Consider the following 14,429-nt stretch of genomic DNA (forward strand, 5'->3'; position numbering starts at 1 on the left):
TTTGTCTCCTCCTGCTTCATTTAATCAGTTGACTTAAAGTGTGAGTTGTTGTTTAGTAAATACCTGTCAGATTTCTTACATTCAGTATTTTAATTACAGCTTCTTCCCCAGTGCAGCCTCCTTTCTTTGAATGTCCAATAGGATATTTTCCACCTCCAGTACCACCAATTTCCTTGCCACTACCTCCTCCAATTCCAGTAAGTAACCCTGATAATTCTCATTTGGTATCTGATTTCTAATGCTAAAGCTAGGATTAAATTTAGATTCTGGTTTTGATACAATTCTCTGTTTAATGATTCCCTTGAACTATCTGTTAGACTTGTGGTTGCTTTTTTAAAATTTTATTTCACCTATCTTTTGGCTGATGCAGTTGTTGGTTAATGGAGGTTTTCCCTATTGAATTGAAATTCTCTTCATTGTTAGAGCTGCGTTTTTTCATACAGAAAGCAAAACTTGTCTGAAGCACATAAAGAAAAACGAATTTGACTGTTAGCATAAGGCAACTTTGCCTCTTATCTCTAGGCCATGTATGTAGGTAGACAAGCTTATTCTCTGACTTGTTACCTAGAGGGGGGAAAAGCCAAGAAATACAGCTCATCACTCATTCAAACTTTGTGCTTTTTGGCTGTGTTTTCTGTCTTCTCACCTAAGAGTCCACATGGAAATTGAATTAGTGTGGGGGTTTTTTCACTACCAATTTTTTTCACTGAATGATTGTTACTCTTCTTAGAAAAGCGATAGAAATGTACCATTCTCTCTCACATACAGCTTCTGAATTTTTGACTAAAGGAAATTGTAATTTTGTTAGCTAAGACAGTTTCATAAAACCGTTTAAAGACTGCTGGTCAACTATGTTTCCCTGGCTAGACTATCTCTGGTTCCAGTTCTCATTTACATTTAGTTTGTATGTCTCCACAGCTTCCACTATCCAAATCTAACTTTATTGCTTCTGTTAACCACTGTGAGACATTACTAACAGTTCAGTGACAGCCTTTGACAGTCATGTAAATGCAGTTTGAATGTTAAACTGACACAGTTTACGTTACTTTTAAACCATGGAATAATTTAGGTCTAAACCTCTGCTAAAGTAGTAGTTATTTTCACATTTCAAACCCTTGTTTTACTTTTTTGTTCTCAGCCTGTACCATCTTTGAGCCATCTTTACATGGAGGGTATTCCCTGTGTTTCTCTTGAGCCACCTCCACCTCTTCCCCCTCTTCCCCCTGAAGAACCTGAACAGCCACCAAAACCTCCATTTGCTGATGAGGAAGAGGAGGAGGAGATGCTCTTACGAGAAGAATTACTCAAGTCTCTAGCCAACAAACGTGCTTTCAGAGCTGAGGTACTCTATTGTTTTTTGAATGTAAGCCTCTAGATGGCAATCTTGATCGAGATTTCAATGTGACTTGCTAACGTCAGGCTTACAGGGGTTTTATGCTGCATTTCTGGAGACTTAAAAAAAATCAAGAGCCACTCTGGAGTTGCAAATTGCACCTTGCCTGTTATTTCTGAAGCAATTAAGAAAGTTCAAGGTACTGATAATGGAGTAAGTTCAAGGGAGTGAGGGTTTTCTGCTAGAAAATGTTTACTACTTTTCAACTTTCAGTTAGAAAGTAAAACAAGTAAATTTGTTTCAGCCTTCCAGGAAAAGGAGTTGGGAGAGGTTAACTGTTTTGGTTTTTTGTTGTTTTGAGGGTTTCTTTTGGAGTGAGAAGCTAAGCTTGTAGTTTTGAAAGTATATGTTGATTTTGCCCTTATTTAAAGGTCTCTTGCAGTTGATCTGTGAATAACTGGCCTGTTCTTGTGTGCTGTTTTGATATTACTGCAGAATTGCAACATTTGTCTAATACATTTGGATAGTCTGCCTAAATCACATTTTCAAGTTCCAAAGCATGTATGAAACAGTCTCATTTATACTGATACTTTTTAAAATAGCTATGGATGGTGTGTATTTCTAAGACTATATTTTTATTTTTTAGGAAATGTCAAGTAACAGTGGTCCACCTTCCCCTCCTGTTCCAGACAACTTGCAACCTGTGCCAAGAAGCAATCTGTCTGCTGTCAGTATTAATACTGTGTCTCAGCCACGGGTGCAAAATACAAAGTTTGTTAGAGTACCGAGGCTTCCACGAGCAGTGATCACAGTAAGGAAATACTGGTGCTTCCTACTAATAAGACTATTAGTTGAAACTGAGCTCAGAAGTGAAGAGCAGACTTAGACTTAGGTTTTCTAGTGATACAGCACGGAAGAGTGAAGCTTCAGTTAAGCATCTGAATTATTAGTCACTTTGATAATCCATATTCTCTTCTAGAAAGAATTTGACACTGAAGCAAGAATTTATAGCTGAAGAGAGCATCAAAATATGCCAGCATGCAGTGAACTAAGAGATTGTAAATACAGTTCAGTTATTTTCTCATCCAGACTAGCACAGACACTGTTGCTGAAGCAGAGGTAGTCTTGCTCTTCCTCCTGCACCTGGTCAGTTGGTGTCTCCCTTCCTTTACAGTGGGGTCTGAAGCACCAGTCCCGTGCCTGAACTTACTTTAACATGCTAGATTGGTTAGAAAACTAACTTCTGTGGGGGGAAAAGTACTTTTCCTTCTAGGGGGAGTTGAATTTTTTCAGTGGATAGTATATGTATGTCAGAGTTAGCATGTCTGTGAGTGTGGCTGGAAGGGAGTATTTGTGAGAAAGGGACCAGTGCCTTGCATGAGCATAAACTAGAATTTCACCCGCCTGTCCTGTTGTGGTGAAAAATGATGCAGCTGGAGTACATTCAGAAGTAGTAAATACAGCCCATATCTTGAGAATTGCCCAGAAGGAGTATCAAAAAGAACTGATTGTGGAAATTTGAATATTTTTCATTTTTAAAAATGGTGGTTTTTTGATGGGGTTAATGCTTTAAAAGACACTTAGAGCTTTGATCAAGGTTCTATCCTGAGATAAAGGATGTAATGTATAATTACAGTTGTCCAGATCTACCGTGAGAGATCAGAGGAGCAGTCCTGGAAATGTGAAATAAGTTGTTTTTTTTCCAAGCTGTAACTCCTAGAGCATTTGAGGTTAATCTAGATTGTCTGTTTGTTTCTGCATTTTTCTTTGTGCTGGAATGGCAGTCACCTCATCTTCAGTGAGCTTTTAAAATTTATGTTGGCAAAAGGTGATTAATCATGATTTCATCTATTTGTTACATTCTATTGGTGTTCTGCCAATTAAACTGCCTGAGCAGCTTGCTGTGAGATCAGCTTAAGTACAGCTGTGGGACAAGAGACATTGCAACTGTGTAGCAGAAAGATGAGGGAGTTTTGGTATGTCTGCCACACCATTTCTAATGCAGATTTGATTGGTTGTTACTCCTGAGTTACTTGAAAAAATGCCTTCTAAGTGACGGATGATCATTTCAATTGCAATTAAAATAATTAATCACCTATAGGAGTTAGATGTTTGAGATTTGTGCTATGACCATGGAGCCATAAATGTGCTGCAGATACTTTTGGGGGTAGGTTGAAGATGTTGGAGTACCTTTCATGTTACAACGTCAAGACTATGTACAGTGTTACTGTCTTGTGGAGATGTTCAAGTGCTTATTTTTTTCTTACAATGTGGAATTGGTGTGTGTGATAACAAAAGGAGTTAACCTTCTTTTTTTCATCTTGTAAGTATGTCTTCTGTTACACCTGTATCTCTAACTTTTTCTTCTAACTACAAAACTTTTTACATTCTTGCTGCAGCTTCCAAAACACAAGTCTGTTGTGGTTACCTTAAATGACTCAGATGACAGTGAGTCTGATGGAGAGCCCTCTAACTCAACTAGCAGTGTGTTTGGAGGACTAGAATCTATGATAAAAGAAGCAAGGAGAAATGTTGAGGTAAATGCTGTCCGGATTTTAATAGGTTTATTTTGTAATCATTTTTCTTTGTATATAGAATCTAAAGTTTAGAATTTGGTCAAGAAATACTGAATTGCATCAGAAGGAGGTAAGAGTGTGTACATTACTCCTGTCTGGACAATTACCTTGTAATTTGGATTGCACAAGCAAATAAAAATTTTTTGTTGAAGATGGCATCCTGAAGATAGAACTTGTAATATATTTTGGTTTGATTTTTTTCAATTAAAATTCAGTGCATTATTAAGCAAAAAAGTACTGGCTTAAAAGATATAACTAGCCTTGAACAGCTTTAAGTTAGTGCTGAAATTCCTCTTATAAATACTACTTGATAGCTGTATTTTAAACTAGTGTGTCTGGTACTGACTTGAGTCTCATTGTAACAGGCATCAAAAATCAAAGCCCCTCCAAAATCAGAAAAAGAAAATGATCCAATGAGAACTCCAGAGGCTCTGCCAGAAGATAAGAAAATAGAATACAGACTTCTAAAAGAAGAGATTGCCAGGTGCAACTTAGATTAATTGTTAATGTAAAATGTGTTTTATTTGTAGCCCTTCACTAGTCTACTTTTGTAACTTGAAGGTAAATCTGATTTTGAAAACCTTGCCATCACCTTCAGGTTTTTCCCCCCATGCAATTTTTGGTAAGACAGCATAGAGGTCTAAAGAAAATCCTTGGATTTGAACTGATTTATAGTAATTGATTGCAGTTGTGGAAAGTACTTTTTCTTTTAACTTGAAATCTTGTCCTGCTACTCTCTTCAGAGATGTAAAAGCTCTTGGGAGTACACATTAAAATGAATGTTGAAGCTACTGAACATCTTTGTTTTGAACATTTCTGTTTCAGTCGTGAGAAACAGCGCTTAATTAAGTCTGATCCAGTGAAGAACAGTTCGTCCCCTGCAAATTCTGATGGTGAAGTTGATGGAATTGGGAGAATAGCAGTAGTGACAAAACAAGTCACAGAAGCGGAAGCAAAGCTGAAGAAAAACCGGTATGCATTTCACTGTCATAAGTCCTACCTTTTGCTTAGCAGGATGAAAAGAATAAATAGTATTTTTAAATGTGTAGCATTTAAAAAACAGCAAATGATTGATTTCCTGTTGTCTTGAACTATTCAGCCTTTAATCCTATTGCTGTGCAAAAGGAATTGTGTTGTAGTGCCAGTGTGGTGTTTGATAACTTTTGAGTATGATTTTTCATGCTAACTGTTTTCAGCTGTTTATGTTCAGTGACAAATATGATTTGTGTCACCTAATACAGCTTTTCTCTTGTGGCATGCCTTTTCCATGTTTCTCACCCTAATTTCAAGTTATGGTTGGAAGTAAAAGTGCTTTGCATCCTCTACTCAGCTTCTCTTGCCACTTGATTATTACGGTATGGTCTTTTGAACAAACTGGTTTGTGGTCAGTCATCAACTGAAGGACAGTATTCCCTCCTCTCTTTATCCACACTCATCTACCTAAGTGTTTATCTTGCTTCCTTTGATGCATAGCTTTTTGTATTTATCTACTCTATTGTTGTGCCATAATATTATGGCTTGTAATCCAATAATATGTGTATGTGCCCTAAGATGGAACTAGGTTGTTACTTAACAGAAAGCAAGAACATGTGTTTTGGTTGTCATTATATTAAAAACAGTATTAAAGATAGAACATTTGCTTACCTTCCTCTGTCCTTGTAACTACATCTGCATTATACTTACATGCTGAACTTGGGATGATGAAATGTGCTGTATTGACAGTATTTACTGTCTTACGGATGTTAGGACTATCTGGAGAGGCTTAACGTGTAGTCTCTTTATAAGTGAGGAGAGCTGTGTTCTTAATTAACTGGAGTTTTGGAGGAGCAGCAGTAGCTCTAAGCAACTTACCTTTGGAAAAAATTGTTATGTTCCTTTTCTACTTTCAGAATGCTGTTGATGAAGGATGAGTCTGTCTTGAAAAATTTATTGCAACAACAGGCCAAGAAGAGAGAGAATGTTCGAATTGCTGAAAATAAAATTAACAAACTGTCTGAACAGCTACAAGCAACAGAGAAGATCTTGAATGCTAACAAGGCATTTCTCAAGAGGATTCAGGAACATGTAACTTGCACTCTGAAATGTTTTTGTTTCCTAGAGCTGGAAATCTTGAAAAGGGATGCCTGATTTTTGGAGGCAGTAGGCTTTCTTTGAATTAATTATTAATTCCCATCTAGTTATATTATGTCTCATTAATTCCATGTAATTATATTTTTATTATCTGGTCATATCTGTAAATTTGAATCTTGCTGTAATATTTAGTTTTTATTTTTATTTTTTCAGATACATAAAGTTCAACAACGAGTTACAGTAAAAAAAGCTCTGGCATTAAAATATGGAGAAGAACTTGCTCGAGCAAAAGCAGTAGCAAGTAAGGAAATTGGGAAACGGAAGCTAGAGCAAGATCATCTTGGTGTAAGTTAGCATGCTTTTAAACCAAACTACTTGGAAAAGAGTATAAATTTTGATTAACAAAGTTCAAGTGGAATTTCAGGAAAACATTTCAGAAACATTGTAGGGAGTGTTCCTACTGGATTTTGTGCGTTTTTGAGAATTCAACAAAAAAGGCATTAATGATTTGAGGAAGAAAACTCTTCAAAACCTTTATTTCTGTGCTAGGGGAATGTCATTCATAGATAAGTAATAAGAGGAGCTGTATGGCTGTGAAAGAAGGAAGAAAATACTTTGCTGTCTGTAGACATCAATAATCTTGTTAAAACTATCAGGCAAAGTTGCTGCAGAGGGGATCAGATATTGTTTTGAAAAAATATACGAAAACAAGGCTAAAATATTTTTGTCAATTTTAATGCTGCCACTCCCAACATCACTGTGTGTACTTGTTTTATAGCTCGCCTTTTAAGTGGGGCCAGAACTTCTGTTGAAGCCCCGTACATGATGCAGGATAATTTTTACTGCAAAACCTGCAAATCTGCCAGTTGAATTGTGGCAAACTCCTACATGATTTTTCTGCTGTTTGGTGAAATCTTCAGGCAGGAGCTTAAAATGTTATTATAAGCTCTGAATTAAATATCTTGCTTATGTTTTTGCCTCCTGTCGATAGATCAGTAGATGAGAAAATTGAAATAAAGAGAATTTTTTTCTTTTCAGCCAAGCAAAATACTGAAATTGGATACCTCCCCTGCATCAAGTCCAAAAAAGCCTTCAGCAGAATTGATTGCACTAGAGAAAAAACGACTGCAGCAACTAGAGTATGAATATGCTCTAAAGATTCAGAAGTTGAAGGAGGCCCGTGCACTTCAAACCAAGGAGCAATCAAACACTGCACCTCATGTAGAAGAAGAATCTGAGTTTGCGTTACCTCAGCCATCGCTTCATGATCTTACACAGGACAAATTGACTTTGGACAGTGAAGAAAATTACTTTGATGATGAAGTTTTGTCTAATACAAACAGAGAACGAAGGAGATCTTTCAGAGAATCAAATTCTTTTACTAAACCAAATCTTAAACACATGGACACTCCAAAACAAGAAAGTATAAACAAACTTTCTAAAAAGGCTTCAGAGGAGCCTGAGCTGTTCCTTGGGTTGAATATTGATGAACTGAAAAAACTTTATGCTAAAGCTGACAGCTTGAAAGAACTGCTAATGAAAAGTACTGCCTTTATTGTGCCTAAGGAAGATCTGTTGTGTGGTCAGGTAAATGTTTTACAACTAAACATGAAGCTTGTCTTTATTAGGTGGTATTGCAATTGCTGTATATCTGTTTATCTATTTCCTAGGAAATTTCAGTGGACATGGATTTTTTTACATCACAAAGTAAACAAGCTGAAGTGAAACCATTTCCATTTGGACCATATCATAGTCCTCTTCTACTGTTTAAATCCTACAGGTATGAAGACTGTATCAGCTCTTTGACTAATGCATAGATGTTCTTGTTCAAATGTTCTTCAGGGCTGTTCCTTGATACCCAGGCATGTACACAAAGACAAGTCCTAGTGAGAAACGTGGCTATCCCTAAACAATATTGTCTGGTCTAGGGAATCTCATCATTTTATTCAGTCATTTTTTCCATGCAATATGCTGCTTTTACATTGTATTGCACATTGTTTGATACAACTAAGCTAAAAAAATAGTTAAGTGTTTGAGAACAGGATTTTTATATCCAGTATGAATAATGCAAATCTAAGAAGCATATTTCAATTATGCAGTCTTTGAACTTGGCTAGGATTTACATTGTCTGAGTCAAAATTGGCTCAATCATCTATTTTTGGATTCCTGCTCAGTGGAAAGAGGCATAATCACAGTGATTCATCTTGACTTGACAGTAACATCTGCAAGTGTAATCAATTTGGAACATCTGTCTTTTGACTAGAGAGAACTTTGTTCCTGCACATCAAATTTTAGAAAACAAAAGTCTGGAATTTAAACTGGAGTAGTTGTATCCTACCATGTGCTTCAGGTTTTTTATTGCTTTGCTCTTAAGTAGTGGAAGATGGAGTATGCCATCTTTGCAGGAGTATTCATTTTGACTTCCAGGTTATGATTTCAATTCCTGAAGGAGCTAGAAATCCCAAAATTGCTGTAGTCAAGCTTCAGCTAAAGATTTAAAATAAGCATTAGTCTGCTTAGCTACGACTGGTTTCATTTTTTTATACATTCTAAGGCTGATATGTTTTGTCTTTTTTCCCCACTGTTTCTTCAAGTTCATCTTTAACAGTTCTCTTTACACTTTTATTTGATGTTGGTCATCCTGACTAGAGGATGAGATTTTCTATAAACTACTGAAATGCACTTTCATTAGTTTGCTTTCTGTACTGGGTTTTTACTGCACTTCCTGTTTTCATATTCCTGAAGTTCTGCACCTAAAGAAGAGAATGCTAGAGGAGAGCTTGATTAGATTGAGAAGTACTCCTTTGTTCCCTTCCTCTCCCTCTTGTTCTTAGCCTGTAGGTTAATGATGCTTTTGATTAGTAGCAGGGTTTTGGAAATAATGAGATTTAATACAGAAAGTGATTTTTAATTACTTTTTTTAGAAAACTGATGTCTTGCCTTGTGTACTTTTATGACAATAATTCACTGTTTCATTTTAGGTTTAGTCCTTATTTTCGTACGAAGGAAAAGCTGTTCCTCAGTTCAATAACGTATAGTAATATGATAGAGCCCAAACAGTGTTTCTGCCGCTTTGATTTAACAGGCACGTGTAACGATGATGACTGTCAGTGGTGAGTACTTTTTAATTTTCTTGACTTAAACTAAACCTCTCTTCTAAATGTCTGACTCTTGAGTCCGAAATAAGTATGGTTTTCTTTTCTTTGAAAGATCTGGGTATGTGATCCTATGCACAAGTTCTAGACAAGGTTATTTTTAATACTCTATTGCAGATACTAAGTTGGAAGAAAAACTCCTTTCATCTAAGCCATGAAAAAAGAGGAGGCTCTTTAGATGTACATTTAGAAAAGTAGTATGGCCTGTTATAGAATATTTCACCTTTCTAGTAGTTTAAATGGAACCGGTCTCATACAACTTCAGCATAACTTCAACTCATTGTAGAGCCTCACATAGTGGTTGATACTGTTAAGCACACTTGAGATGAAACGTGTATATCAAATACATGATTAATTAAAAATATAATAATATTGTAATTCTAGTTCCATCGGAAAATACTGGCTAAGTTTGTTTCCTTAAAGGCTGGTGTTAAATTTTATTAAAAATTAATTTGTTTAACAGTGTTGTGCAGTGTATTTACAAGTGGATATGAATTGGTTAGGAATGAACTCAATATGAAAACTTAGCTACTGGAAAAATAGGAGTGAGCTTTATTCTGGATCAGCTTTTAGCTGTTGTCATCAAACCATTGTTTGACTCTTTAAAATACAAAGCGATAACTAATTCTTATAATTACCTTATTTGAAGTGGAAGGTTCTAAGTGCTGTGGTTTTGTGTTATTGCAAAATGAGTGTGTAGACATGTAATTTAAAGAGTAAGGCTGTAGTGAAATAATGAGGACTAGGAATAAGTTACTTACGTAGGTTTAAGTTTAGAAAAGGCCTAGGTATATTTAACCAAACATCAAAGCAAACAATAGGTTTTTTTGTGAGTATTGTTTTCTTTATGCCTCACCCAAGTGTGTACTAAAACTTTCATAATAATTCGTTGCTATGATAAACGTATTAATTGCTTATTTATTCGTTTTAGGCAGCACATGAAAGATTGCACTCTTAGCCGTAAGCAGCTCTTTCAGGATATTCTGTCTTACAACTTGGAACTGATTGGCTGTTCAGAAAAAAGCACTGATGAGGAAATTAGCGCTGCCACAGGTTATTAAGAGTCTTTTATTCTCTTTTGTATCTAAAAATTCATTTCTGAAGGAATAGGTTTCAGTAAAAGCTGTGGGTGCAAGGACTTTGATGTGAAGCAATGTATAAGATACAGCTATATGAAGTTTCTTTTGTTGTCCATTTCTGCCCTTTGTAGTGGGTAGTTACTTAGTTACCTTGTTATCTTACAAAACGAAAACAATCACTGATCTGAAAAACATTTCACTCTAAAAAATATAATTGCTGCAATTCAGGGTGTTGGGGAGCAGTGAGCATGGAATCTTTACTCTCCTCTTCCTCCGTTCTTTCTGCAACTACTGGACTGACCTGTTTTGGTGGAGCTGGAATTTTATAACAATGCCTTTGCCATATAGGCAAGTTGCGAAACAGCACTTCCTTCTTTTTCATTTCTTTGTGCTAGTGTGTTAAATCGCCATGCATCTTAAAGCAGTCATAGTTCATAATTTTAGCATAGATTGTATTAAGTTGCTGTTAAGTTGCATAACTGTTTTCATCCATATGCTTATCTTAAGCTACACATATTCTTGTTTCAGAAAAATATGTTGAAAAACTTTTTGGTATAAACCGAGATCGTATGTCAGTGGATCAGATGGCTGTTCTTCTGGCCAGCAATGTCAACGAGAGTAAAAGTCACAGTAAGTAACTTGGTAGATTAAATGCAATATATATAAACTTTTAAAAATTATGTAAGTACCCCGATGATTTTGTAAACCAAGAATATTTTTTCTTATTGTTGCTTAGTTTATTTATCTTAGTATTATAAATTCTGATAATGGTGAATTCAAGACAACACAGAGTTTGTTTTAAGGCAATAATGTAATAGCTTTTGAGTTCCATTTGTAGACTTTATTTATGCACTTAAGCACAATAAATTTTAAATGAGTGGTATTGAAGTTTATACACTTCTGTTGAACTCACAGAATCTTTTTATCTAAAACCTTTATCAGGAAAAATATTTTACTCTTGAATACAGAAAAGTGAAAGAGTTTCTACTACTTTGTTTACAGCACCTCCACATACAACTTGGAAAGAGAAACGGAAATGGAGACCAAAGTACTGGAGAAAACCTCTGTTAGATAGTAGCAGCAGTGAAGAGGAACAGTTTGTTGGACCTATTAAATATGGTAATCTGGATGTGTGGTGGCCTTTAAAAAGAGTACTGGAGGAAAATACCCACCCACTTCTTTCTAACACTTGGTTTTTAAAGTGGTTCTTGAGAAAATCAGTGCTTTTAATAGTTCTCTTGACTTTATACTTCCTGTATGCAAACTTTATTTTACATAAATTTATGGGTAAAGGTTGACCTACACTTGTAATTCTATTAGATTTTTTCCTTTAATGTGACGGGAAATTAAGGTGGAATTTGTAATTACCTGTTCTCAAAAGGAACATAAAGACCTTTTTCCCTAGAATGTTTCAGCCTTGCCAATACACTTCTGGGATTAAAAAAAAAAAAATTATTTTCCCTCAGCATCTCCACCTTCTCCTTCCCCCTCCCCCCGAACTTTAAGTGGAAGAACATCCTAAATTTTTACAGAGTTAGTATTTTCTGTGACCTCAGGAGTTAAAAAAAGCTGCTGTTAAACAGCATTTTGAAGCTGCTGGAGCATCAGTAACCTGCCAGTGTTTCACACGTGACTCTTGCAAGTAGGAGCTTTAGCATTTGTTAGCAGATCGCCTAAAAAGGATTTTTTGAGACTCAGAATTGAGAAAAATTTTTCTTTGTCAAATGTGTCTAGTTCCTAATGGTGCCTAATGATCTGCCTCAGCTGGTGTCTGTTGATCAAGGCAGCCTTTGCTGCTATTTGTTTCATTCCTTCACATTTGAAATATAACCAGTTCTCTACAGGCAATACAGTTTGAAGGATGCTGGATAATGCTATTTAGTTCTGATCAATGGCTATGCTTGAAATATATAGATGCCACCTCTTGTGAGAGTTACAGATCACTACTGTTTTGAAAAGGAAAATTTTTTTTTCTAAAATTTGTATATTATTTACAGCCCATCCCACAGAACATAAAAAAAGAGTTCCAGTGCTTGATGCTGTGGTGACTCCAGATGATGTCCGGTATTTTACAAGTGAGACTGATGACATTTCCAACTTGGAAGCAAGTGTCCAAGAAAACCCCTGTGATGTACAGCTTTGGATTAAACTTGCATATAAATACTTGAATCAAAATGAAGGGTATGTCGCTACATTTTAGACACTTGCTACCTATTAGCTATGTACCTATAATGCTATGATAAAGTTTCCTACTTAATGTTAAAGAACTTCCTCCAACAATGGCACAAATAATTGATTACTTTAATTCAGGTTAAAAAATAGATTATATTTCCTACTGTATTTAGTGTAGTATATGAGTAATAAATTACACTGATGGTTTATCTTTGGGTAGGTTCTGATTCAGAGTGGAAGTTGATGGAAGGTAGTGTGGGAGAAGTAATTGTTCATGTTTGAAAAGTGCTCAGTGGAATGTTGCAGTAAAGGTGGACCAGTGAACTCAAATCATTCTCTGCAGAGTGGATGGTTGGAATAATGTTTGAAATTACTTTCATCAGCAAACTTTCTTATAAGAACAGTTCTGCTAGTTGGTTTTATCCCTGTAGAAATGGTCTAATTGAGCACTTGGTTTCTTAGTTTGTGATATTTTTTTTTAATGTTGGTTTTCTAAGTTTCTCTAGCTTCTCTTCCTTAAACTTACACTGCAGGGTACCGTGTTTCTGTTGGCAATCAGATCATTTCAATAGGAATTCTGTCATGGTGGTTTCATCCGTTACGACGATTAACCTCAGTTTTAAGTGAGGTACAGCTGAGCAACTGCAACAGGAAGCAAGGGGAATGGAGAGGAGCAGATCTACTTTAAAAGCCTTGTTTAAACTGTGGATAATGGAAAATGTAGGAAAAAATCAGTTTAGCTGTATCAATAGGTGCCTGAGCAGTAGAAGGAGTAGAACTGGAAAGACCAGTAATCAAAGTATTACCAGCAAGTGGCAGCATGAGAAGAGCATGCCTTCTAAAAATAAGTGTACTTGGGAAACAACCAAGAAAAGGGAGAAAACCTGGTGGAAGATATGCATCCTTTTCATAAAACAGCCACCTCTCTCATTCCCCACTTCCTCAGCACTCTGAAGAAATTTGACTGCTGTAGCAGGTGAAAGTAGTGGCATTGGGAAAGCTTCAGACATATGCATGGTTAACTGTGTTAAGGTTTTTTTTGAGACTTGTGTTTTTCTTCTCATAAATGTCCATGCAAAATAATTTCTAAAGATGATTTCAGAGCAAATGGGACCTCAGAAGTATTCTGTGGTTTTATGCAAGATGTATTTATGAATTAAAGCTCAGCTCTGTGGTTTGCAGTATAGTCAGTTATTTCAGCTAATCATATATTACTTGGTGGGTGTCATCTCATGATTCGTTATCTCAAAAAAGCAAATTTCTTTTTTTTAATGTCTTAGAGAACCTGCATGGTATGCTGAAGTAAAGGCTTTTGTTTAGTGACTGTAGAAAATTTCATCCTTTTACTATTACTTATTAAATATTTAACAAAAATACAGCTTACTTTACTACATTCTTAAAATCCCTACTTAAGTCCTTAAGCCTGTATGACGTAAATGCCTTTATATCCTTGCAGCTTGAGAACTTTGCTTATAGATGAATCTTACCCATTTTCAATAATTTGGACTCTTTTATTAGAATTGGCAGTCTTCATAGAATACTTATTTCCGTGCACTATGATAATTGCACCTGATAACTTCTGAAGGTTGAAAACTTGCTGCAGCTTTGAAACCTGGTGATAGTAAAGGACAACGTGTAAAAAAGATGGCGTACTGTGTGTGACTTTAATTCTAATTAAAAGCATCTATTTCATATTTGATGTTGTGCAAGTCGTAATACCAACACAGTTGATAAGAGTGCTTTTTTAAAATTTTTATTTTTTACAGCTCGTCATCTGAGTGTTTAGATTCTACTTTAAATGTTTTGGCTCGAGCCCTTGAGAACAACAAAGAAAATCCTGAAATTTGGTGTCATTACCTCAGACTTTTCTCAAAAAGAGGAACCAAGGAGGAAATACAGGAAATGTGTGAAACAGCAGTGGAATATGCTCCCTCTTATCAAATCTGGTGGACAGTAAGTAAAAATTTCGAAGTATATGTGAAATGTTCCTGTAAGTGTATTTCTACTGTATAAAGTCAGTATGTATGATAGGGAAACTGTAGAA

The 14,429-nt window shown here is 35.8% G+C and overlaps 1 protein-coding gene across 7 annotated transcripts in view; it reads left to right on the forward strand.

Annotated features, from left to right (window-relative positions):
- ZFC3H1 (zinc finger C3H1-type containing) overlaps nt 1-14,429 on the forward strand; it is a 41,599-nt gene that overhangs the window by 12,638 nt on the left and 14,532 nt on the right. For 6 of the 7 annotated variants that reach the window (XR_006014375.1, XM_042017753.1, XM_042017754.1 and 3 more), the window contains exons 7-22: nt 100-197; nt 1,139-1,342; nt 1,980-2,144; nt 3,733-3,870; nt 4,275-4,393; nt 4,735-4,881; nt 5,799-5,973; nt 6,193-6,324; nt 7,018-7,566; nt 7,650-7,759; nt 8,961-9,092; nt 10,066-10,187; nt 10,742-10,843; nt 11,216-11,332; nt 12,211-12,394; nt 14,152-14,338. Coding sequence is in view for 6 of the 7 variants with exons in the window: in XM_042017753.1 (XP_041873687.1) it covers nt 100-197; nt 1,139-1,342; nt 1,980-2,144; nt 3,733-3,870; nt 4,275-4,393; nt 4,735-4,881; nt 5,799-5,973; nt 6,193-6,324; nt 7,018-7,566; nt 7,650-7,759; nt 8,961-9,092; nt 10,066-10,187; nt 10,742-10,843; nt 11,216-11,332; nt 12,211-12,394; nt 14,152-14,338 (2,681 nt within the window). In the remaining variant the exon portion in view is untranslated. The remainder of the gene's footprint in view (nt 1-99; nt 198-1,138; nt 1,343-1,979; nt 2,145-3,732; nt 3,871-4,274; nt 4,394-4,734; nt 4,882-5,798; nt 5,974-6,192; nt 6,325-7,017; nt 7,567-7,649; nt 7,760-8,960; nt 9,093-10,065; nt 10,188-10,741; nt 10,844-11,215; nt 11,333-12,210; nt 12,395-14,151; nt 14,339-14,429) is intronic. The other variant, XM_042017758.1, reaches the window with a different exon arrangement.

This window comes from Corvus kubaryi, unplaced genomic scaffold (assembly GCF_017639235.1).
Source record: "Corvus kubaryi isolate FWS band 111438036 unplaced genomic scaffold, C.kubaryi_AGA036_p1.0 137, whole genome shotgun sequence".
Lineage (NCBI taxonomy): Eukaryota > Metazoa > Chordata > Aves > Passeriformes > Corvidae > Corvus > Corvus kubaryi.